We start from the raw sequence: 23,785 nt of genomic DNA on the forward strand, positions 1-23,785 counted from the left end.
AATTTCTCGGTTTTGGCGGGAAAACGCAATTTCCCGGTTTTGGCGGGAAAACGCAATTTCCCGGTTTTGGCGGGAAAACGCAATTTATCGGTTTTGGCGAAAAACGCAATTTCTTGGTTTTGGCGGAAAAAACACAATTTCTCGGTTTTGGCGGAAAAATGTAATTTCTCGGTTTTGGCGGGACAACGTAATTTCTTGATTTTGGCGGAAAAACGCAATTTCTCGGTTCTGGCGGAAAAACGTAATTTCTCGGTTTTGGCAGAAAAATAAAATAAAAATCGGTTTTGGCAGAAAAACGCGATTTTTCGGTTTTTGCGGAAAAATAAAAAAAAATTCGATTTTGAGAGGAAAACATAGTTTTACAAGTATGATAAGAAAAAAATTACTTTTATAATTTTGGAAAGTAAACATAATTTCAAAATTTTAGAAATAAAATCTAAACTAATAATTAAAAAATAATTATAAATATTATTGGGTGTCCATGGGCATGCCCATTTTGACATGGTCTCTATTGGTCTTGGACATTTGTTGGACCATTGTCCAATATGGACCACCTATTACTGTCCAAAACTGAAATAGTCCAAATGGTCATGCCCAATTGGGCCATGGACGGACCATTTGACAGCTCTAGTCGAAAGGGGAGACTATTTCGTTTCGTCACACAGTCTCGTCTCCACCCTTTGATTACATATGGACGTTTATTGCATGGACGGATGATGTGTGAACATGCGATGTGTGGACGGGTGATGTCAAATCACCAGAAAGATCAAAGCTTTCAAGTTCCTACCAATGGTAATCTCTCTCAAACCAACGATCCTGACCACCACCTATGCTTCCTCTCGCTCTCTATCAACTCCACATAAAATGACCGTACGCAACGTCGCTTCATCTCTCCAGCAAACACAACATATCCTCTCCATCAACCGACTCATTATTCACTCACCACCACCAGACCCGAGTTCGAATCCACAATCCATCTTGTTTCTCCTCAACTCATCATCTCCACTATCTCTACGGCTTCATTCCCGAGACACTCGTCGAATCACAACATCTTGAGTCCCGAAATCATCTCCACTCTCACATCACAACATCATATCAGCTTCATATGTACCTATATGATATGGAAATATAAAGGAAAGTCAATTGTGATTTCAAAAATTGAATCAGACAAAAATACCAGAATCAGACAAAAATCACCAGAATCAAATCGATGAATGTTTAGGGTTTCGTAAATCGAATCAAAACTAAGAAAGGTGAGGGTTTCGAAAATCGAATGAAAGAATGTGGAAGGTTTCGGAAGTCGAATCAAAACTAAGAAATTTGAGGGTTTGGAATAGGGGTGTTCAATCCGGATATCGGTTCGGTTTCGGTTCGGTTATTTTCGGTTTTCGGTATTTCGGTTAGTAAAATATAACTACCATTCTAAATCCATATTTACTTCGGTTCGGTTCGGTTTATATACCGTCGGTTTTTGGTTTATTCGGTTTTATACCAAAAAATATAATTATTTTGTTTGAGATCATATTATATGAATTTTAGAGTCATATTGTCAGCTCAGTAATTTATTAAAAATATATTACATGTTCAAATAAATGAACAAAAAAGTAAAAATGCTTCTACTATAAAATAAAAATAATCAAATTTATAACTAAAATCAAAGCTTAAAATTTTGAAAATAAAATTATGAAACAAAATAGAAACATGAAATAAAAGTTTTTCTTCTCTTTCATATTTAGTGTTCATTAAAGTCATGTTTTTTCAATTGAAAATTTTCCATTAATTATTGTCCATCAAATTTATAATCTTCATATTAATTTAGTGAAGACTAAAATAAATCAAAAAGATCAAAAAAAGACTTAGAAAATAAGATGTCTGAATTACGATGTATTGTTATTTAATTATAGTTCAAGTGTTTCACAAATTATGGTTTTTTATTACTATAAAATTATGGTAATAGTTATTAACACAAATTTACCTTATGTAACAAATAGATTTTTATGTATTGTTATAAAATAAATATATATTTACATGTTTCTACTTTTAATCGGTTTTGTTCGGTTTATTCGGTTTAATCGGTTATATACCAAACCGTATCCAAATCCTACGGTTTTTATAAAATTATATCCATTCGGTTTATATGGTATATACCAAAACCAAACCATATTGTCTATTTCGGTTCGGTTCGGTTCGGTACGGTTCGGTTTTACCATATTGAACAGCCCTAGTTTGGAATGTCATATCTGAGCAAATTGGGTTTTTCGAAAAACGAATCAAACAAAATGCTACACAAAACTGACCTTGCATGTAGGGATTTTTCGATCTAAGGGCTCTCTGCTTCGTCATGGTGGTCGATTGACGAAAGTGTGGTGCATATTTGGTGTTTTTGAGAGATTCTAGGGTTTCGCAGCTTTTGAGAGAAAAAAAAAAATATTTTGAGCGGCTTTAGGTTAAACGAATTGGAAAAGGTAATAAAAAGTTGTTGAGGGGTAAAAAATTCTAAGTACGATGTGTGTGGTTGAGAGGTAGAAATGTCTTTCTGATATGATAATGAATGTCTCAAACAGGAAGTGACTTGGAATGTAATTTCAAAATCGGAAAGTGTTTCCAGTTTTCACCTGTAAAAAATTCAGAAAGTAAACTCCTCTTGATTGACAAAAAAAAAGTCCTCTCGAAACTAGGTACCAGTTTTGAAGTTCATAATTTAAATAATATGCATGGATTGGACCCTCACTACGTATCATATCGTCGTCATCGGATGATCGGAGGCTTTATAATTAGGTGAAAACCAACACGTATCATGTTGAACAAAAAAAAAACCCCAATACGTATCACGTTGAACAAAAAAAAACCCAATACGTATCAATAGTTACGTACGTATATGGTTAGAGACGTTAACGAATTTATTATAAAAAGAAATTGCGACAGAAACGTCGAGCTAAACCAATTTCTCATAGGTTGATAGAGACTATACATGGGACCCTATCGTGTCGGTTGAATCCAACATTGGCACACTCATCGCCATTCGATTTATATGTGTAATGCATTTGTACTGTTTACATCCATGGTTCTGTGTCGTGTTCCAATTCGTGGCTTAAGTAAATAAAGATAAAATGATTTTTGGACAAACAATAAACAGAAAATGTTGATAAACTTTTTTAAAAAAATGTTGATAAACTTTTCGCAGCATATCTTTGAAAATACGTGTTGATAAACTTAAGCAGGGAACGAACTAAAAAAATGTAAATTGATTACTTCATGTATTGAATCGGGAAGATATTAAACTTGATGGCATTATAAAGTTTTTTCAACTAACTAAATTAAGCCAAATCCAAATTGAAAAAATAATCAATCGAACTACAGTAAATCGGGTTACAGATGGTTTGATTTGGTTCCAGTTTTTATAAATTGTAAACTGAAATAAACAACGAGAAAAGATAAGTACTGGAAGCAAAACCATATGACAAACTGTTTATCCCATCGAAGACATCACATAAAATTGGATGCTATGACGCAGCTTTGGCTTAGTCGGAATGCCCATTGACGATCTGTTTCAGGTTCTCTTCTGTTGATTTAATTGTTTACAATGTATACGATGGATATTAAGATTTACTTAGAAATTAGGGTTAAGATTTAGACTAATAAAAATAATATTTACTGATAATTTTGGTATGAAAAATATATATTATTGAGAGCTCACATACAACAATGATCAACATGGGGGATTCATACACGTAAATTCGAGAGTAATTTATGTAGAGCTATGATGTATCAAATTTGGATCATCTTTTCCTTTTCCTTTTTTTTTTTGAACAACTCCTTTCTCTTTTTCTTTTCCTTTTCCTTTGTCGTGATTTTCAACGAGGATCTGGCGTTTAAAAATCGTTTTTAATACTCCGATCATTTTTACGTTTTAGTTTAACCAGGTCAACTAGACATTGATTCTTCTCCGAGTTCGGGATGACCTTCATTTTTCATGGGTCTATTACTATTATTCTCTTAACGGACCTTCAAACTATTAACCCGAATTCTTAGATCGGATTTGGAGTGGGGTGAACCCACTTCCAAGAACATAAAAAATCTTTTCTGTAACATTTTTTTTTGTTGTTGATAAATCAATTTCACATTAAAGAAAAAACAAAAACAAATTGGCTAACCGATCTTTCATCTGTTTTTTTCTTCTATGAAACTGGTTTTCTTTGTATATTGTTGATGTTGGTTTTTTTCAAAACACACATACTCGTTAGTGCTGGTTTCGCTCCGGTCAACAAATTGGTTCCACAATAGCAATTTTCTTAAGAATATTAAGATAAGAAAAATTATGACCTATGACCTACAATTAAAAATCAAGAAAAACTATGACCTCTGACCTACAATTTAGTTTCAGAACTAAAGTTTGATAATGTGTGACTGGATGATGCACAATATATAACATCTATTATGTTGATTATATCACGAGGTTAAGTGAAACAAAATATTGATGGGTATTAAGGCATGACTTGGATATTCCACTATATCATTGAAAAAGTGGGGTTCGCACGGCATGAAATATGATTTTTAGAACATGAATTATGAATTAATCTAAAGTCATGTCGGAATCAGAGATTGACAAGTGTATTTTTACTTTGGAAAAACCATCATAACTTATGAATCATCATCATTATATAACGCTAAGATTAGGTTATAAAGCTAATTAAAGTAAGTCTAAAAGTAGTCATCTCGTGTGAACTGCATTATCATGCAACTTCTTATCTTAGGTGGCCACTATGGAAACAATTCGTTACTTTGTCATTTTATTTGAACTTTTTGTTTATTGACTTCTTGTTACTAATTGATGTTTATGGGATGGTCCGGATGAAACCTAATCTTTTTCTTCTGCCAACTGTCATTTGCAAAGATTGAATGCAACTTGTAATTAAGCGAGGACCAAAATAACCCAAACAACCTTCTTTGTTTTACTACGCCAGCTTAATTTTCCTTTTTGTAGTCTTTTCTGTAACGAATCATGGAAGCAATAACTCCAGTTTAGAATTGGTTAATTAAGTGATTAGTTGTATATGGTATATAATCAAGAAATTCCTTGAGAGTTAATTCCGTATCACCATCAACTAAAGATGTATTTGATCTACCATCAATAAGATTCATAAGAAAAAGAGCCATTCACGCGAGCCAAGCGGTTGAAATTAAGCATTTGGTAGAATATCAACATGACATGTATCTAATTATTAATGTTTTCGTAAGAAGACATCATTACAGCTTTCTGTCTTTTATAAATTACATAGTTTTGAAGCTGGTTGTCTCTCTATTCTCTTTTATCTTTCAGAGAGAGATGAAAATTCTGATGGCAATCAGATTTAATTCGGAACTGATCTCCGGTGTGTCCAGCTTTTGTTAAATTATACTTTTGTTCTTGACATAACTTCTTTTCCGCCTTATCTCGGTTTTAATTTTCACTTTCTGCACCTTTACATATTTATCTATCCCAAAAATTAACTTGAGCGGATCCGCCTTCACCGTTTGCTTGATTAATCTCTCATGTGAGAGTAACTCTTTGCATATGGTATTCAAAAACCTTGGGCCAACACATCCTAGCATACACCAATATATATGTTAAAAGTTGATAATGATGAAATAGGCTCTACGATCTGATTATCAGTCAAAAGAACAACAAAAAAAAATTTGACTACCATGCTTGTTTCTAACATATAACAAATATAAAACTGATATAGAAGATAAATATCATGCTTGTTTTACTCCTACGCATATCCTGTGAATTTTGGTCGCATTTATGCCAACCTGTCTTTGGGAGATATAGGTTTCCAATCTATTATTGGACCACTTCGATCATCAGCCTCACCATCAACAAAATAGAAATTAGAAAATAATCAACTGAAATAGAAAATCAGTAGGATAGAGATGAATTAAAACCTTGTCTTTGTTCCATTCACAAGTTTTGAAATAATAACTCTTTTACGAGCTCATGACACATGAAAATATTTCTACACACAATGGTAGAGTTTTAGGAGACTCTGGACGAGCTTAATCAGGGCCAAATCAGGGCCGTGATTCTAATAGCACCATTCTGGTTAAGTTCGTTGAACTCGTCGAAGGGTAGTGCAGTATGCCATTCTCAACCTTTGGGAGCTTGGTCAGTAGAGTTCCTCTCTGCTTGAAGTCCCCAAACGACATCACTTCTCTTTTCGACGGGCAGATTAGCTGCAAGAACAGAGGAGAATATATGTAGTGTGTTGTTATAGAAATCAATCATTTTCGAAAAAATTTGGACGCATGAAATACACGTTCGACAATAAAACTATAAATTAGATGCATCAAAACAGCACTTAAAAGTTTGTCATTCCGCGCATGAATACCATGTAAAACTTGAAAAAGATCATAGACACATACTCGGTGACGTGCAGTAACTTTGTCACGGGGATCTATCTAAATGTGGACCTGAATGAGGAAAAGAAGAGAATGTACTTTCGGAAGATATGACTACTCAAGTAGCTGCGGGTTTGGTTGGGACGAACAAAAAAGAAAAGTGAGTTTCCTTACTGAGTCCATTAACTCTGTTTTACGATGGTGAAGAAACAAACGTGTAGAATGGATCATCATGTTAAGTACTATAACATACCAATTTAATGTGAGGAAAACATGTGATCTCGCTGTTGGTTACCAATAGTTCGGCGTCCTTAAAGGTCCTCATTATTGACGCCTGAATGCTAATCGGGATATGGTATTTAAAAGGCGTTTCATCAAACCAAAATTTCATCACTGAATGTCTCCAAAGAGAAAGCTTGCTCACTGAGATATGAGTTTGTTATACCTTCCAAAGAGAGCCAGTATAGAAGAATTCAGGAGGATGCTCTGCATGACCATTAGCTAGTCTTTGGACATACATCCTCAAATTCAACTCTGTACAACGAAAAAAAAACGCAGCTGAGAGAAACCATTTACCAAACAGAAAAAAACAAGAAGTCACAGTTAAGCGAGAACTAGAGCAAGATAGTTGGTTATAAGTAAGCAAATAAAAAACCGTACTCAAAAGTCCAAAACCAAAAAGTGGAAAGTGACACAAAGGTGTCCTCGTATCAACTGATATGGTACAACTCTGGTTCTCCCGCTCAGTCTCCCTAGTGAAGGTTCCTTTGGTTCTGCTCAAGATAAACAGAAAGACATTATCGCATTTATGCAAGCAAACATATAACACTAGAGTAGGACTGCTCATGATAAATGCCTCCAACTTTACTCCAAAATACCCTAAGACGCATTACGTGCAAATATATCAAAGCATGAGCTAATCTACAATTCCTACATTTCTTACTTGCTGAATGCGAAAACAAGCAAGTTTAAGGAAAAATAACCTGCAATCATAGACCATCGTTCACAGCTTTACAGGTGAAACCCAACTCTTCAAGTTGTCTTCTTGCTTTCAGAAGAACTTCAAATGACATTGCAATACAGAAGTAAACCACCTTCAAAGTTCACAAATTTAATGTTATAAAAAAAGTTCACAAATATAATTTATAAACTGAATATCTTTATTGGAAAATATCCAAATTACCGAAAACGATTTATCCAAAAAATAAAATTATCTAAAATTCCTCTATTATTTTATATTTAAAAGATCTGAAATTAGCCAATTACCTGATTTTTTAATCTAAAACACTTGAATTGTTTCATATATATCTTCTATCTATAATATTATTTGAAAAATGAATTTGCTTACTTGTCATATTATCCATGATTTTAGTATAAGTTATCACTTCAATTAATATTATTATTTAAAATTATATTTTAATATATATATATATATATATATCATGATATATAAGATAAGAAGTGAATTTTTACTTTGCATCTTATCAATGATTTTAGGATAAGTCATTAGTTTAACTAATATTATTATTCAAATTATATTATAATATATATATATATATATATATTATGATATTTAATATAATGAATGAACATGAACCTAATCTACCTATACATAGCTATTAATTTTTTGAAAATATATTTTAATATATAAACTTATCATGATGTTTAGAACATTTAATTAATAAATTGATATTAACAATTGATATTAACAATATATACTGATAATATCATAATCACATGTATCTTATATTTAGTTTAGAATTTTAATAACTAACATTATAGCCAGTTTCTCTAATTCTTATTAGAAATATTGATCCACATACAGGTTATTATAATATTAAAATTAAGATTAAAGCTACAACATCAATGAAAATATATCATTAAATATAAATTATATACATGTATTAAATATTATTTATATATTTAATATTAAACAGTCATATTTTTAACCTAAAATAAATTAATTATATTTGTTGACGTACATCAAAACTACAAATGAATTTATGCTAATAATAAATTTATCCGTAAAATCACAAATGTTATCAAAATATTATATTTAAAACCAAAATACTAAATTTTACCTAAACTACAAAATGAAACCTAACTACAAATATTTTAAAAATATATAAGAGGATGAAAAACTAGGATTAAAACATTAAATAACACTAAAAATGAACAAATAATAAACATAATATAAATATAATCTAAGAGGATACATAGATAATGTTTTGTAGTTTATTTTTTTTGTGTTTTTGTCTCACTGTTTTTAAAATTTAAATCATAAAAAAATGTGTTGACTATTGTTATTTCATTGATATTTCATGAGTTGTGATTATTTATAATTTTTTCAATGTCATTAGATTTCTTTTCAGTTCAGGAGTAAAATAAGTGTCTAATTTTAAAACAGTTTTATAATTTAATTATTACTATATAAAATATATTGATCCAAAATCTTCATCCACTAAATAAAACTATGAAATAAAAGAACATAATTTAATACATTGATTACCAATATGAATATTGAAGTTTTATAATTTAGAATATTAATATATTTTTTTATCTAATTTAATAAAAAATAGAAAATAAACCTTAAAAGTAAAATTATTAGGTAAATATTAGCCCGCACCTTTCAACTAGTTTTTATTTAAATTACCTAAAATTACGCAAAAACAAAACAGGAAAATTTGAACATAACTGAGTCACACCCAAATTATTTTTGGGAATTAACATTTTCCATTCTTATTATATTACATAAACGAACAGAAATTCCAAAGAACCAATATTTTATAAATATCCACCTAATTATATATCTTTATACATGAAATGTCAAAAACTAAAATTGGCTCGAATCGGACAAAATATCCAAATATCCTAATGTTCAAAAAAAAATATATCCAAATATCCAAACCCATTATTCAATGTAAACAAGACAGTTTATATATACCTGCTGACTGCTGTATATATTTGCTCAAAAGAAGAAGAACAAGACAGTTTAATATATACTTTATGTATATCTACTAGACTACTGCTCGTTAGCTCATCTCACTTCAGTATTTTAGCATAAATTAAAATTTATTATTTATCCTAGTATAGAAACATCTTTTAAATATGCAAATATATTTTAATTAGAACATCAATATCGGTTAAAAATTCTTTTCAAAATATACTATTTAGATTCTTAATATGATTTACTTTTTTTGGATCAAAATCTTGATATGATTTACTTATTTAATTAATTTGTAATTTTAAACTAAAATTGAACTATCAATTAAATAGTTCAAAACTTGACTTGATAGAGTGAGATTTTGACCCCCAAAAAGGTACACCATGCTTAGCATTCCAATATTCCTTCCAGTCCTTGATTATAAGGGTTGAGACCGATAAACAGAAGCTCAAGAGTTTGTAATTTCAGTTAAAAAAAAGTTTGTGATGTTCAAAAAAAAAAAGGTTTGTAACTTGGTCAGATAACTGTTTTGTTGAGTTAAAGAACAAGAGAAAGCATCAATTGGAGAATCTTGACATGCTGACTCCTCATTTAGTCATTTCTCACTACTGTGAGACAGTGGGACAATTACTGTACATGGCAGTAACCAGAGGAAAAAATAAAGGAGAGTAATAATACCAGAATTGTTTGAAATACCAATCACAAAGATCTAGGAGAATTGAGAAACAGAAAAACGTGAATAATGTTGCATTGAACCATTTCCACCTAATTTTTTCTTTCTAAAATATATATATTTGAGATTTGGTAAGTGATGCATAAATTTTATTAAGCATTTATTATTAGAATATGTACAATGGTATTTAGTATTCAACACTCTAATTTATATTTTTTCTTACTCTACATAATCTTTTTTTTTTATCTTCCACTTATTAATTCAACGTATGTTCAGTTTTATATTTATAATAGTTTTGTTCAACAAAATTCAACACCTTACTCCACTATTTTCTCTGTTTTTATTTTTATTTGCATTTGTATACTTATATATCATATCAATAATAAATTAGAAGTAAATCAAAATAACTAGAATTTAAGTAATTTAGTAATTTTTTTGTCTTAGATTTGTATATGAAAATACGAGATCTTGAATAATCAAAAAGGTATGTTATAAAATTTTGAGTGTTGATTTGGTATTCAAATGAAATAAGTCTTTTTATAGGTTTCATAAAATAATAACCTTTGGTACAAAATTAATAATTAAAAAATAATTTACTATGTAATAACTAATCTCTATAAATTTGGATGAAAAATAAATTCTAAAAATCTGTATAACCAATAATAAAATACCATATATTTAGTTTTAATTTAATTAAGAAGTATTTCTTTCACCAATTTACAAATGAAAGATTTACACTCTAGGACACATTTCTACTTTTATTTACATGGTGAGTCACTTTCCACTACAAACACACTTTCTCAACTAGCTTCTTCCTTTTTCGTTTGCTCCCAACCCCATCTCAACTAACTCGTTATCCAATTGGCGGGCTTTTCTTCCCAGCCACACATTCCCTCACATTGTCAACGGCTGAGATTAATTATTGGAAAAGCAGATCTGGATAAGACATTTACCTGCTTTGAACCAGAACCGTTCGATGAACTAGTTATTTTATGGACGGCTCAGATTAACCTCACCTCTATCTCTCTTCTTTCTCCCACTTGTGCGTTTTTTGCTTGGGTTTGTTGTTCATCAGCATTAAAAAAAAAACTGTGCTAATCAACACCAAACCCCCACTGATTATCACTTTAAAAAACTCGGTTAGTTAACAAAACTTTGAAAAGAACTTGTGCTCATTGTTTTAACTAATATTGTAGCAGATTAGAGAAGATGTTAAGTCTGGGTTTATGTTGAATATCAAAGTATGTACATTGTGATTATTTTGATCACTTGAGAGCTATAAAGAGTAGATGAGTCTTCCAAAATTGATTTATTCATTTTCAGATTCAATAAAGTGTCTTTTTGTTTCAGAATCATCTTGTTTCATAATCAGTTTATTGGTTCATCTAATAATTTGTAAGATTTTCATAACATGTAACTTAATATGATGTTTACGTGTACATCAACTTTATATGATATCCATGTGTACACCATATTTTTATGATGTCTATGTTATATATGTGTGTTGTGTACATCAATTTTATATGATATGATATCAATGTGTACATCAACTTTATATCATTTCCATATGCACACCATTCATTTATAAAGATCCATTACTAAAATGCATTAGGTTATATAAACAAGTGTTGTGAAATTAAAAACAAAAAGATTAATAAAGTAAATTAACATGCATGTAATTTTGTAATTCAAAGAAATGAAGATTTGTGACTCTTGTCCATGAATAAACAATCATTTCTATTCTCAAAATAAGACCATGAACGTAGTCATCCTCCTTGTCCTCCCCATACTCCATCATAGGTTGCATAGTCAGCTATAAGCCTGCAACCATTGAAATACGGCAAACCAAAACAAATTCAATACACACCTCCACTACAAACCATATAAACATGTAACTAGGTCATTAGTTGTACATATGTACAGCTACATTCCTAATGTATACACGTGGATATTGTTCTCATGTGTACACGTGAGTATTTTTTCACAAAGATTCAGTCCATTCATCCAGCACAAAATACATCTAGTGATACTACATACAACTATCTAACATAAAGCAATTAAAATTTTAAAGTCATAAAAATACACATTTATGGTTATATTGCAATCCACGAATTCTCGATATCTAATGTCCATATGTACACACTCTCTCTATTGTCCATATGTACACACTCTTTCTAATGTCCATATGTACACATTCTCTTGTGTACACTTATTTCACTCACAATACAGATGGTTGGTTTAAACAATTTTCATCCACCCCATCAATAACATATATGATCGAGTTTACAATAATGTTTTAAATGGTTCTCAATATAGATTGGTATTGCTATATGTTGGAAGGTATACATTACTATGTTCATATTTTGCAATGGAATAGATTGATATTGTTCATATGTACTGACTCTTACACCAACAAACACAACATATACATGTCAATCTATCAACAAGAAAACTCATATCTACATTACTTATTATGTACCTATACATGCGTGTACACATGTACAAAATCCTGGTTGTTCATATGTACACACATGTTGGTGTACATCCGACCACGGTTTTTTCAAAACACCGAAACTAGCAACAAGCTTTGACCTTTTCCTCCATTCACCGCTCCCTCTTCAGTTTGCGACATCTATGTAAAACAAACAAAAATCAGAATTTATTTTTTTGAAAACTTGGAAATATAGAACCGCATCCCTAAATCGAAATCCTAATCTACAAATCAAAATCCTAATGGGAGTTTTGCATAAATTTAGAACTGTACCTCCAAATCGAAACCCTAATACCTCACGTCGAGGCTCTTACCAAACTCAAAAAATCAAAACCCAGAAATTAAAACTCTAATCTCCAATCTGAAATCCAAATCAATGAAACTGGGAGGAAGGAAAGTATCCAACCTTTAGCCTCGCCCTTTGAAGCTCTCCGCTTCGAGACGACAGGTCTTCTCCGTCTGAAAATCTTGTTCGTCGGCTTCTCTGTTCGTCGGTTTTTCAGTTCTCTGTTCTTACTTTTACTGGAAATAAATAAAAAGAGTAAAGAAACAAAACAATTACTTTCACGAGTAAAGAAAAAAAAACTCAATCTCATATGAGATTCACGTCCACCACCACCAAACCAATTGTTTTCGAATTTCAAAAAACCCTAACCAGTCCAACTAGAAAGCCCATGTTTAATTACATAATTGTCCATCCTTGGTTTCACTTTTTGAAGGTTAAATTTGTCTTCAACCACTAAAAACTACCTCAGTAGCACTTTGTACCCTGCAGTGTAATAAAAAGTCATAATGTATCTATATGTGAAAATCACTCTTTACAAATGCTTATATTTTATTTTGTCTCATTTTAAGAGTTTTGATAGATTTAACAAATTTAATCTACATCAACTGTTTTTTTATTTAACTTCTCATTGTCAGATATTTAACAGTGGAAAAAATATTCAACTATACATTGCAAATAGTCTAAAAATATTTATTATTAGTGAAAATTTGAAAGGTTCTAAAACTAGTAAAAGTCCAGAAAATCTCTCTCTCTCTCTCTCTCTCTCTCTCTCTCTCTCTCTCTCTCTCTCCATTGAGGTTCTAGATGGATGGGGTTTGTGACCTTTTCGATGAGATTGAGCCTATGTTCCTCCACTAGAACTTCTTTGTTGCTAGGAAGGATCTGGATTGGAGCTCGGCGGCGGCTAAAACATGATTCATCAATCCATTTTCTGTTCTTTGAATACCACAAATGTGGCTCTTTTTTATTGGAGTGAATAATATAGTATGTGAGTTGTTTTTCTGTAGGGGAGACCCTAGTACATACATATGACTAATACCGATCCAACATTTTTATGTCTTAAACCAAAAAAAAAAAAGACTTTATATTATATTTTTTTTGTTTTTTTTTGTTTTCAAATACAAAAATGCACTAAAAAAAGAAATAAAAATGAAAAATAAACCTAAGACACAATGCGTCTCATGCAAAGCGGATATACCTGAAATGAAAAACCGAGTTATCTAATATCAACAACATGTCTTTTTATGTTTTATACAATATAAATCACTTTAATTTTTATAAACTAATGCAATTCCGTTAATGATTAGTAAATATACTATCAAGTTAACTGCTTAGTAATATAAGCCAATGCTATTACAAATATTTCACCGTTGTCAATCATAATTTTAGTAAAATAATTTGTTAATACAAGATTTTGCATTTTAAAATCTAATTTATTGAATAAAATATTTATTCAAAATATTTATTAATAAAATTTTATAAACAAATATAAAATTCAACAAATATTATAATCATCAATAAAATTTTAAACTAAATTTATACATAAATACTAAAAAATTATTTATATAAAATTTAAAAATATATGCCTTATAAATTTTTTGGGCCATAAACGGTTGTTTGGTGGCTTGCTCTCTGTATCAACCTCGCCTTAGATGTATCATGTATCACAAGATAAATAGCGAGGACCCGCTGACCTTGGTCGGGAGTGGAATCCGGCAGAGGTAGAATAAGCGGTTTTCATTATTTTATAAGTAGTATTATATTAAGTGAAAAACATATAGCTATTTGAAAAAAAAATCAGATGGATGTAAACCAGTTTGAAAATCGTTCGTGGGAACTTCCAAATATTAAAAATACACTTTCTACAGAGATAGAAAAATCATATATAGAAAACATACATAATTTATATATAAATGAGAGAAATCGAAGGATTGAATTTGAAATGAACCAAGCAAAGCCTCTCAATCTCTCATCATTCTTCATTATTCGTACTCTATTAGACTCCCTACCCTACTCTACCCACGTGTCATTCTTCATCTGTCAAACCCACCAACATCCTCATTTTATAATTGCTATTCATGTCGGTATTTTATCATTTCTCTATTCCATGTTTTCATAAATGATTACATCTGTGTTCTTTAAAACGAACGTGAAATATCTCGAATTTTTATTTGGGTGCTTGTGATCCCTTGGTAAAACGGAAGATAACGAAATATTTTACACTTTTCTTTTATAAATATTTTACACTTTCTTTTTCTACGAAACCAAATAAACTACGAAACAAAGAAAACAGTATAAAATTATATAAATTCGCAACCAACATATTAACCAAGTTGTAGTAGTAGATAAATGATTTCTTTTTTTTTTGTAAAATAATGATTTCATTTTGTTGCTGTAGGTTAGTGGACAATTCGCCTAAAAAAATGGAATTAGTCCCTATTTCGTAGATAAAAATATCTGAATTTATATAGACATCAAAGATAAGTTTAGTCTTGAGACTCAAATTTAAGGATAAGTTCGGCTGTTTAAAAACAATCGACAAACAAGTGCATATTTTAATGATGGAATGATTGTATTATATGAATACACTTATACTGAAACAACTTACTGCTGCAACCGTTAAAAATAGCTTTATTAACTACTCTTTCCGTTTCTAAATAGATGATGTTTTGGAGAGTTTTTGATGTTTCAAAATACATGATATTTTGTTATTTTATATTAATTTTAGATTTATTAAAAACTGTGTGACCAATGAGATTTTATAGTTTTTGTGATGATTGGTTGAATTAATTTTATTTTATATTTTAATGCTACTTTTTAGATAAAAAAAGTGAATGTCTTCATTTTTGTGCATTTAACTAAAACATCAACTATTTTGAAACAGAGAGAGTATATCTTAAGATACTATAGAATGCCACTCGGGTATTAATTAGACTACTAGATTTTAACATGTGCAACCGCGCATATATTTTTAAAAATTAAATTAAGGAAATTGTAAGCTATGTCGGTTGCGTATCTCGGTTTTGCATGGGGTGAAAAATCAAATTGATATATTAGATAAGTAATTTGTAATTTGATAATTCTATTCAAACCAGAAAATTTTCTAGTGTTTTTGTTTGAAGAATATATTTATTTTTTAGAACATATTCACTTTATTTTTAATATATGATGTTTTAGAGAATTCTTTTTACTTCAAATTAGATGATATTTTTAATTTTCAATGCAAGTTTATTCGTTTTTTCTTTTTATATTTCCAGTTAGCATTTTTACTGGATGAATTATGATTAGGTGAATACTTAACAATGTTTTTGGTTAGATAAATTAGAAATTTTTTTTTTTTAATTTGTGTGAACAAATCTAAATTTCAAAGTAACAAAAATGAAAATAGTGTCATTTAGTTAAATATATACATTAGTATATCTATATTTGTAAATTTATTTGTTTCACAGACAAAAATATGCTTTATTTTTTTATTATATATATTACAATTTATTTTATTTGTCAAATTATTTTTCAATTTAGATTTAACGTTTGAACATAATTATAGAGACTAGTACTAAATATATATTATTAAATATATTTAAATTTATTTATATGATTATAAAATAATTCTATTATATTTTTTTAGAATGGTATTAATTTGATAAAAATTGTTAATAATATTAACGAACAATCACATGTTGTGATATTTTTTTTGACATCATCAAAATAATAACATTAATCATATATTATGGTTTCATAATATAATATTAAAAATAATATACACGAGTATATGTATATATAATTATATATTATGATTGCATAACATATGGATTTTTTTGTTAATGAGGTGATTTACAAATAGTTAATGGCCTACAAAATAATTATATATGATGTTAATAATTATTAGATTAATAGGTAAAAAAAAATTTTATCAATCAGTTGGTATATTTGATTATATTTAATTTATTTGTCTTGAATAAATATTTTTAATTTATTATATATTAACAGTAAAAAAATTTGAAATTTTCTTTGAAGATAGTATATTATTGATTTAAGTAAGATATTAAAAAGATATATTTGTGATTATATCTATTATAAAACTAAATGATAGGATAATTAAATGTGATAAATTTTTTAAGAGATTGATTAAAATAAAATATCATAAATGAAAGAAATTATGGCTTTTGTTTTAATGGATAAGATTGGTAGATGTACTTGAAGCTTGCAGGCATTACACACATATAATATTTTCGGTTAAATTTGAGACATATTGTTCGAATATATTAAAGATGGTCAAAATTTCAACATATTGATTTTCTTTCCATTTGTAGTTAAGAGCTTTTTCTTATAAATTTAGAGATCGATGTAAAATGTCAGTCTGTTTAAGAATTTATATAACTAATATGTATACCGATAACAGTTTGTAATAATAATTGTTCTAATGATAAAACTTGATTTAATAAGATCAAGAAAAATGTTATTAGTTTTATTAGATAAAACTTGTTATAATTGATAATTGTTATGATGATAAAACTTGATTTATTAGTTTTAATTAAACGATCATTTTGCTAGAAATTTTTCATAATAAAGAAAACTGTTATGAACATTATTTCCCACAATTTAGTTGTTTAGTGTATATAACTTTCAATAAATTATCAAATCAATCTATTAAACTGTTGTTAAATAAGTTAAGACTGTTTTTAGACAAAAGAACATAAATTAAATAAAATTTGTTTAAAAAACATAAATTAAATAGATAATTATTTTCAAACACTATTGCATTATTGCTATTTTCTAAATTTTATTCAAAGAAAAACAAAAATAACTGAGAGAATGTAGTTTGGACCTCTAAATGGTCTTAGGGGGTCTCTCTGAGTGTAAAAAGGCACTGTCACTTCTGTGAATATTGTCATCGGTGACGTCATCAAGACAGCAACAGCCACTAATTCTCTCTCGACGGTTTATGAGAAACATCTATAGTTTTGTACCATTCAAGTAAATACATAAAAGTTAATTTTGAAGTAGTAGTTTACAAAAAGTCATTTGTGAAAATAGGACTTCTTATAAATTTAAGCTACTTAGGTATTTTTGCAATAAAATAATTTTTTCTTGGCTTTATTAAAGTTATGAGATTTTCGTTATTTTTAATAATGGAAAGTTCATATTTCTGTTACTAATTTAAGTTTTAAAGTTTCTTCGTTCAAAATAATGATCTAAAATGTGGTTATCTTTAATCAAAAGAGGGATATGTCCACATTCATTTTGGCCTTTTTGTTTGGTATACTACAATTGTTGGTCTTTCACGAAGATCGTATATAACTTGTTGTTCAATAAGAAACATTGACAAAAAAAACTTATAAGAGAAATTAGTTAAAATATATTATTGTTTAACAAAAGTACACTCAATAATTTTTTATTTTAACATTTGAATTTGTGATTATTGTTTAAGATTTAGTATTAGGGGTGTGGTTAGGTTTTAAAATTCTATAAATAATTCTTACATATTTATAAATGTTTTGGGATGTTTAATTTAGTCATTTTATAATAAACTTAAGGTATTATGAAAATATTTGTTATTTAAAAGTAAATTTGAAAATGATATCAAATTTGGAGTAAAGTTAGAATTTCACCAACTTATTATACTTTTTTAATTTAATAATCCAAAAATACAAAGATTTTGCTAATTTTGTTTTTGTCAGCAACTTAAACAAATTAATATTGATTTTGTAAACCAAACTGATAGTTCTGCATCTATATAAACAACGAAGATTTTGCTATCACTCGCTTAAAAACAATAATAATTATGCTGAATGTAAAGAATACAATTTTGTACTATAGGTCGTGCTAGCTTTCCTTTTCCATTTCGAGATTAGTTTATAAATAAAATAATAAATAATAATATTTTATTAAAATTGATGATTATTTCATTTTAGTGTAGCTGATGTGTATTTTTCCTCATAAATTTGTTTCCGTTCATTTGTTAATAAATTTATAAATAGTATAACTGAATAATAAGAGGTGAATCTGTTTTTTTTACTCAAAAATAATTTCAAATATTTGACTTTTACGGTTGTATCATATTAATATAATCCGTTAAATATTTTTTTTTTCAACTCCGTTAAAACTTTTGAACAGTTTTTCAACATAATATTTTATTAATTATAACAAAATTGAGTTAAGATTTTTCCAAAAACTTGAAAAATTCATCAAAATTTTTTTAGGGGAATTTCAATTTTACAGTAAATTTGTAGCATTTTTAAATTTATCCTTCAAGGATAATTAATTAATGAAAAACCATTAAAAAAACGTTCCTAAATTTTTATAAGATAATTTATAAAACATTTAAAGAAGTTTATAAATCGAACTCCACCCATCAAAATTAAACCCTAAACAATAATCACTAAACCATAATCCAAATGTTTTTTTATTGAGTTTATTTTTAGAAAATGATAGTCTACTTATGATAACAATTTTTTTTCATTTTTATATGACTAAATTCTTCAAAGTTTCTTATTTGACAGAATTTTTACTGCATTTTTCAAAAAAATGAAAAACCTTAATTCAATATCAATAAACTAGTGATAGATTCATGCGGAGATACTGTCCCTATGGATGTTTCTAAGAGATTGCATAGTTGAGATAAGTAGTCAAAATCATATGGGATACCTGCGTAATTTGTCAAGTTCATTGTTGGCCATGTACGGTACTGAGAGAACCAATAACAGAAAAATTCTCTTCGAAATCCTCTTTTATTCTTTAAACCAACCAACTATTATACAAAGTGCACAAAGTACAAGCCCCGTCCTAAATTCTAAGGTTTTGCCGTTATTAAATTAAAATAACGTCTTTTGATTTTTTTTTTTTTTTTTTTTTGTTCAAATAACGTCTTTTGATTAAAGTTAAAAAAAATACGCCTTTTAATTCTCTGAGAGGTACACTTTTTTTCTTTATCTCCTTTTTTTTGTTTTGTTTTTAAACAAACTTTTAGGATTTACCTTATCAAAAAATAAAAAGATGAATTAAATAATTCGTCTACCACCATCGGAAAAGGACAAAAGACTTCGACTACCCCACTCAGTGGCACAATCCTGTAATTACTAACAAAACATTATACCCTTTCTCGAATTCATCGTCCTCTTTGTTTTTCTTAATAACACATTTTCCTCCCATTTTCAATTTATATTTTTTAACCTTCACAGAAGAAGCAATAAAGCAGCAAAAAGAAAAACAACTCCACTGAATTTGTGTTCTTTCACACATCAAAGACTTTAAACTCTCTTTTAATTCTTGAAGCTGAACCAATGGCTGGAATCACTGGAATCCTAAAGCTCGAAGCTTGGAGTATATTGTGAAGAAGAAGTTTTTCTTTTCTTTTATTTTCTTTGTTTACCAGAAAATGGCATGTGGGAGTATGATCGCTAGTAGCTTAGATCCTGAGAGGAAGCAAAGTGGAGGACTTAGAACAAAACAAGCTGGACGAGGATCTTGCCGTGGAAGTTAGTCTCTTTTGTTCATCCCATTTTCAATCGAATGTAATAATGGTTTCTTTCTAGATTCGTTTTAAAAATTTCTATTTTTATTTATTTATTTACAGTTTAAAGTTTTGATTTTTATTTATTTTCTGGGCAGTTTGAAATTGCAAGTGAAGATCGTTCTTTAAAGTTGAGAAAGTGAGAGAGAGAAGGAAGCTATGGGTGTTCTGCTAAGAGAAGCGTTGAGTTCTATTTGCGTTAATAATCAATGGTCTTATGCTGTTTTCTGGAAAATCGGCTGCCAAAATTCAAGGTAAGTTAGTTTACATCTTTCAAAGTTTGGAACTCAGATCTCGAGGACGACCGGGAACTATTTGATTTCTTGGGGTTTTGTGTTTGGTTTGATCTTTCTTGTCTTAAAGAATCTTTTTAGATTTGTTCTTGGTTCTAGTCAAAAAACCATATCTTTGTCTTTGGTCTTTTATTTGTTTATGAACTGTCCAACAGTTTCAACTTCATGACTTTAGATTTGTTTCCTGTCCTTTTCGTTTTGTCTTTGCGTAATAGTTAGTAGTAACTAAATCAATATTGTCCTTATCTGTTTGGATGTGTTAATTCCTTTTCTTTTTCTTTATTTATTTTTTTGGTATCAGCTTGTTGATTTGGGAGGAATGCTACAACGAAACAGAAGGGAATGAGAATGTTCAGTTGCTTACAAACAGAATGATGTTGAACAATCGAATCATTTTGGTAGGAGAAGGGTTGGTTGGCCGAGCTGCATTCACTGGACATCATCAATGGCTTCTAGCCAACACTTTCAACCGCGATGTCCATCCACCTGAGGTTATTAACGAGATGCTTCTCCAATTCTCCGCTGGTATTCAGACCGTTGCAGTGTTCCCAGTTGTTCCTCATGGTGTTGTTCAACTCGGTTCTTCTCTTCCTGTAAGTTTCTGCAGTTTAACATTTTCTTATTCACATGTTTTGATAGTGTTCTTAAAATCGGTCTAGGCGGCGCACTAGGCAGCAAAGCAAATCGGGTATAAGCGAAACGATTTTCCTAAACCGATTTTTTATAAAAATAAAAAATCGGTTTAGGCATTTAAAAAATCGGTCTAGTCGTCCACCTAAACAATAATCCTCTATAAGGCACATAAGTTGAGTCCTCTCGAGTTTTAGTGTTATTTGCTTTAATGAGATTCTTGATTTTTGTCTATGTTCAGATTATGGAGAATTTGGGGTTTGTGAATGACGTGAAGGGTCTCATCCTGCAGCTTGGATGTGTCCCCGGAGCTCTCTTATCTGAAAACTACACAGCATACGAACCTGCTGCTGATTTTATTGGAGTTCCCGTCTCCGGGCTAATGCCATCTCAAGGACACAAGATCCTCCAATCTTCAGCTTTCGTAGCTGAGACTAGCAAACCACATTTCAACTCTACCGGCTCATCAGATCATCGAAACGACGAGCCATTTAATTATGTGGATGCACAAAACATAACGGGTTATCTAGCAGCAGAGGAAGTAGCCGTAGTACCTGTGCCACCACCTTCAAATCCCGACGCGTGGCTGAATCAAAACTTCTCTTGTATGTATAATGTGGATGCATCAGAGCAACAAGACTCTGGCTCTAAAAGAAGCAACGACTTGTTTGATATGTTGGGTTTGGATGATAATAAGAAGAACAAAGGTGGTTGTGAAAACAACAGCTGGGGCGTTTCAGAGATGAGAAGGGAGTTGTCTGACTTTAGGATCATTCAAGATTCTGAGTTTGGCTATGAGCTTTCGGGAGCAGATCATCTGTTAGACGCTGTGGTCTCAGGTGCTTGCTCGTCCACAAAGCAGATCTCAGATGAAACTTCTGAGTCCTGCAAAACCTCTTCGGTTACTACTCCATCTCACAGTAGCCCTCAGGGTTTGTATGAGAAGAAACAAGGGACGCATCATGTGGGGACATCATCGGTTTACGGGTCTCAGATCAGTTCTTGGGTTGAACAAGCTCACAGCTTAAAGCGTGAGGAGAGTCCAAGGATGATGAACAAGAATGAAACTACTAAACCGGCTAATAACCGTAAAAGGCTTAAACCGGGAGAGAACCCGAGACCAAGGCCTAAAGATCGGCAGATGATCCAAGACCGTGTCAAGGAGTTGCGTGAAATCATACCCAACGGTGCAAAAGTAAGTGACACGTCACATACTTAAACAGTCACTTAAGAAAGATACATTACTAACAAATAGTATTTTTGTTTTGTTTTGTTTAACAGTGTAGCATAGATGCGCTCCTTGAACGTACAATCAAACACATGCTCTTCTTGCAAAACGTCTCTAAGCATGCCGATAAGGTGAAACACACTGGGGAATCCAAGGTGAACACCACGATTAGTCTTTTTTTTTTTTTTTTTTTTTTGAACAAACACCACGATTAGTCTTATGTCTCTGTCTTCTCTTAAGATTCTTGTTCTGACATTTCTTGTTGTGTTTATGAAAGATAATGAAAGAGGAAGGTGCGTTTGAAGGAGGAGGAGGAGGAGCAACATGGGCTTTTGAAGTAGGGTCAAAGTCTCTAAGGTGTCCTATTGTAGTAGAGGATCTTAACCCTCCTCGCATTTTCCAAGTTGAGGTAACGTTTACCTCAGTGCTTTAAACCCGAAACAAACCGGTAGTCCGACCTGGTTAAACCGTGAACTGGGTGTATATCCGGATTGAGTGGATAAAACTGGATTTATTTTTAATTATTTTTGTTTTTAAATCATTATAACTATTACAAATAATTTTTAATTTTTTTTATATATTTAATATTTTGAATTTTCATAACTCACCATTATGAAGGCACTTTCTATGTGTGCAAGTTGTCTTTACTTTTGGGGTGTGTTTGTTGCAGATGTTATGCGAGCAACGAGGATTCTTTTTAGAAATCGCTGATTGGATCAGGAGCTTAGGCATGACGATCTTGAAGGGTGTTATTGAAACTCGAATTAACAAGATTTGGGCTCGCTTTACTGTTGAGGTATATCATCACTAGTTAAAAGTTTGTTTAGTTTGATAGTGTTGATAGATTCAGAAATGATGTTTTGGACATTTATAGGCGAGTCGAGATGTGACGAGGATGGAGATATTCATGCAGCTAGTGAATATTTTGGAGCAGACGATGAAGAGTGGAGGAATCTCTGAGACTATGTTGGATGGTATCAAAGCTACAATCCCATTTACCAACACCTTACCGGTTACTGGTGGCTGTTCAATGTAACACAATCATTGACCGTACCGGTGTTAAATCGGGTTTGGTTAAGCTGAATTCACAATTTAGGCTCGCTATGACTAATTAAAGTCGGTCTGAAAACAGAGCTGGTTATTTTCAAGTATTAAGAAAATACTTTTTTTTGTACATTTGCTTTTCTTTTTCCCGATCTCTTGGGACTTTTGCAAATTTGATTTTCTGTATTGAATCTCATTTGTGTGGATTTTTTTTTAACTTTTAATCATCTGGAGTATGATTTACTGAATTAATCATGTTTTGGGAAGTAAATTTTAGTTAATTTTCTAGTGAATAGCATCTACCA

At 30.3% G+C, this 23,785-nt stretch overlaps 1 protein-coding gene and 1 long non-coding RNA gene across 3 annotated transcripts; one reads left to right on the top strand and one right to left on the bottom strand.

Moving 5' to 3' along the window:
- Positions 1-368: 368 nt before the first annotated feature.
- LOC117133530 lies at positions 369-19,684 on the bottom strand. Its single transcript, XR_004457399.1, has 2 exons — positions 2,298-19,684; positions 369-1,111 (listed from the first exon to the last, which is right to left on the bottom strand). It is a non-coding gene; the product is annotated as an uncharacterized LOC117133530 (long non-coding RNA).
- Positions 19,685-19,938: 254 nt separating this feature from the next.
- Positions 19,939-23,728, top strand: LOC103864768 (transcription factor LHW). 2 transcript variants are annotated; one of them, XM_009142535.3, is made up of 8 exons: positions 19,939-20,286; positions 20,384-20,539; positions 20,880-21,171; positions 21,450-22,403; positions 22,490-22,591; positions 22,714-22,845; positions 23,107-23,232; positions 23,311-23,728. In XM_009142535.3, exons 2-8 carry the CDS (start codon positions 20,445-20,447, stop codon positions 23,470-23,472), a joined length of 1,863 nt encoding a protein of 620 aa, XP_009140783.2. In that variant the 5' UTR covers positions 19,939-20,286; positions 20,384-20,444; the 3' UTR covers positions 23,473-23,728. The 2 variants fall into 2 exon arrangements, with proteins under 2 accessions (XP_009140783.2, XP_018514142.2); XM_018658626.2 differs by having other exon boundaries at positions 19,957-20,250.
- The last annotated feature ends 57 nt before the right edge of the window (positions 23,729-23,785 follow it).

This window comes from Brassica rapa, chromosome A04 (genome assembly GCF_000309985.2).
Source record: "Brassica rapa cultivar Chiifu-401-42 chromosome A04, CAAS_Brap_v3.01, whole genome shotgun sequence".
In the NCBI taxonomy this organism is placed as follows: Eukaryota; Viridiplantae; Streptophyta; class Magnoliopsida; order Brassicales; family Brassicaceae; genus Brassica; species Brassica rapa.

Excerpts from the sequence above, each read along its gene's own strand:
- LOC103864768 (XM_009142535.3), top strand. The coding sequence starts at position 20,445 with ATGGGTGTTCTGCTAAGAGAAGCGTTGAGTTCTATTTGCGTTAATAAT. Across the intron at positions 22,404-22,489 it reads TCATACCCAACGGTGCAAAA|TGTAGCATAGATGCGCTCCT; the intron begins GTAAGTGACACG and ends TTTGTTTAACAG. Across the intron at positions 22,592-22,713 it reads AACACACTGGGGAATCCAAG|ATAATGAAAGAGGAAGGTGC; the intron begins GTGAACACCACG and ends TGTTTATGAAAG.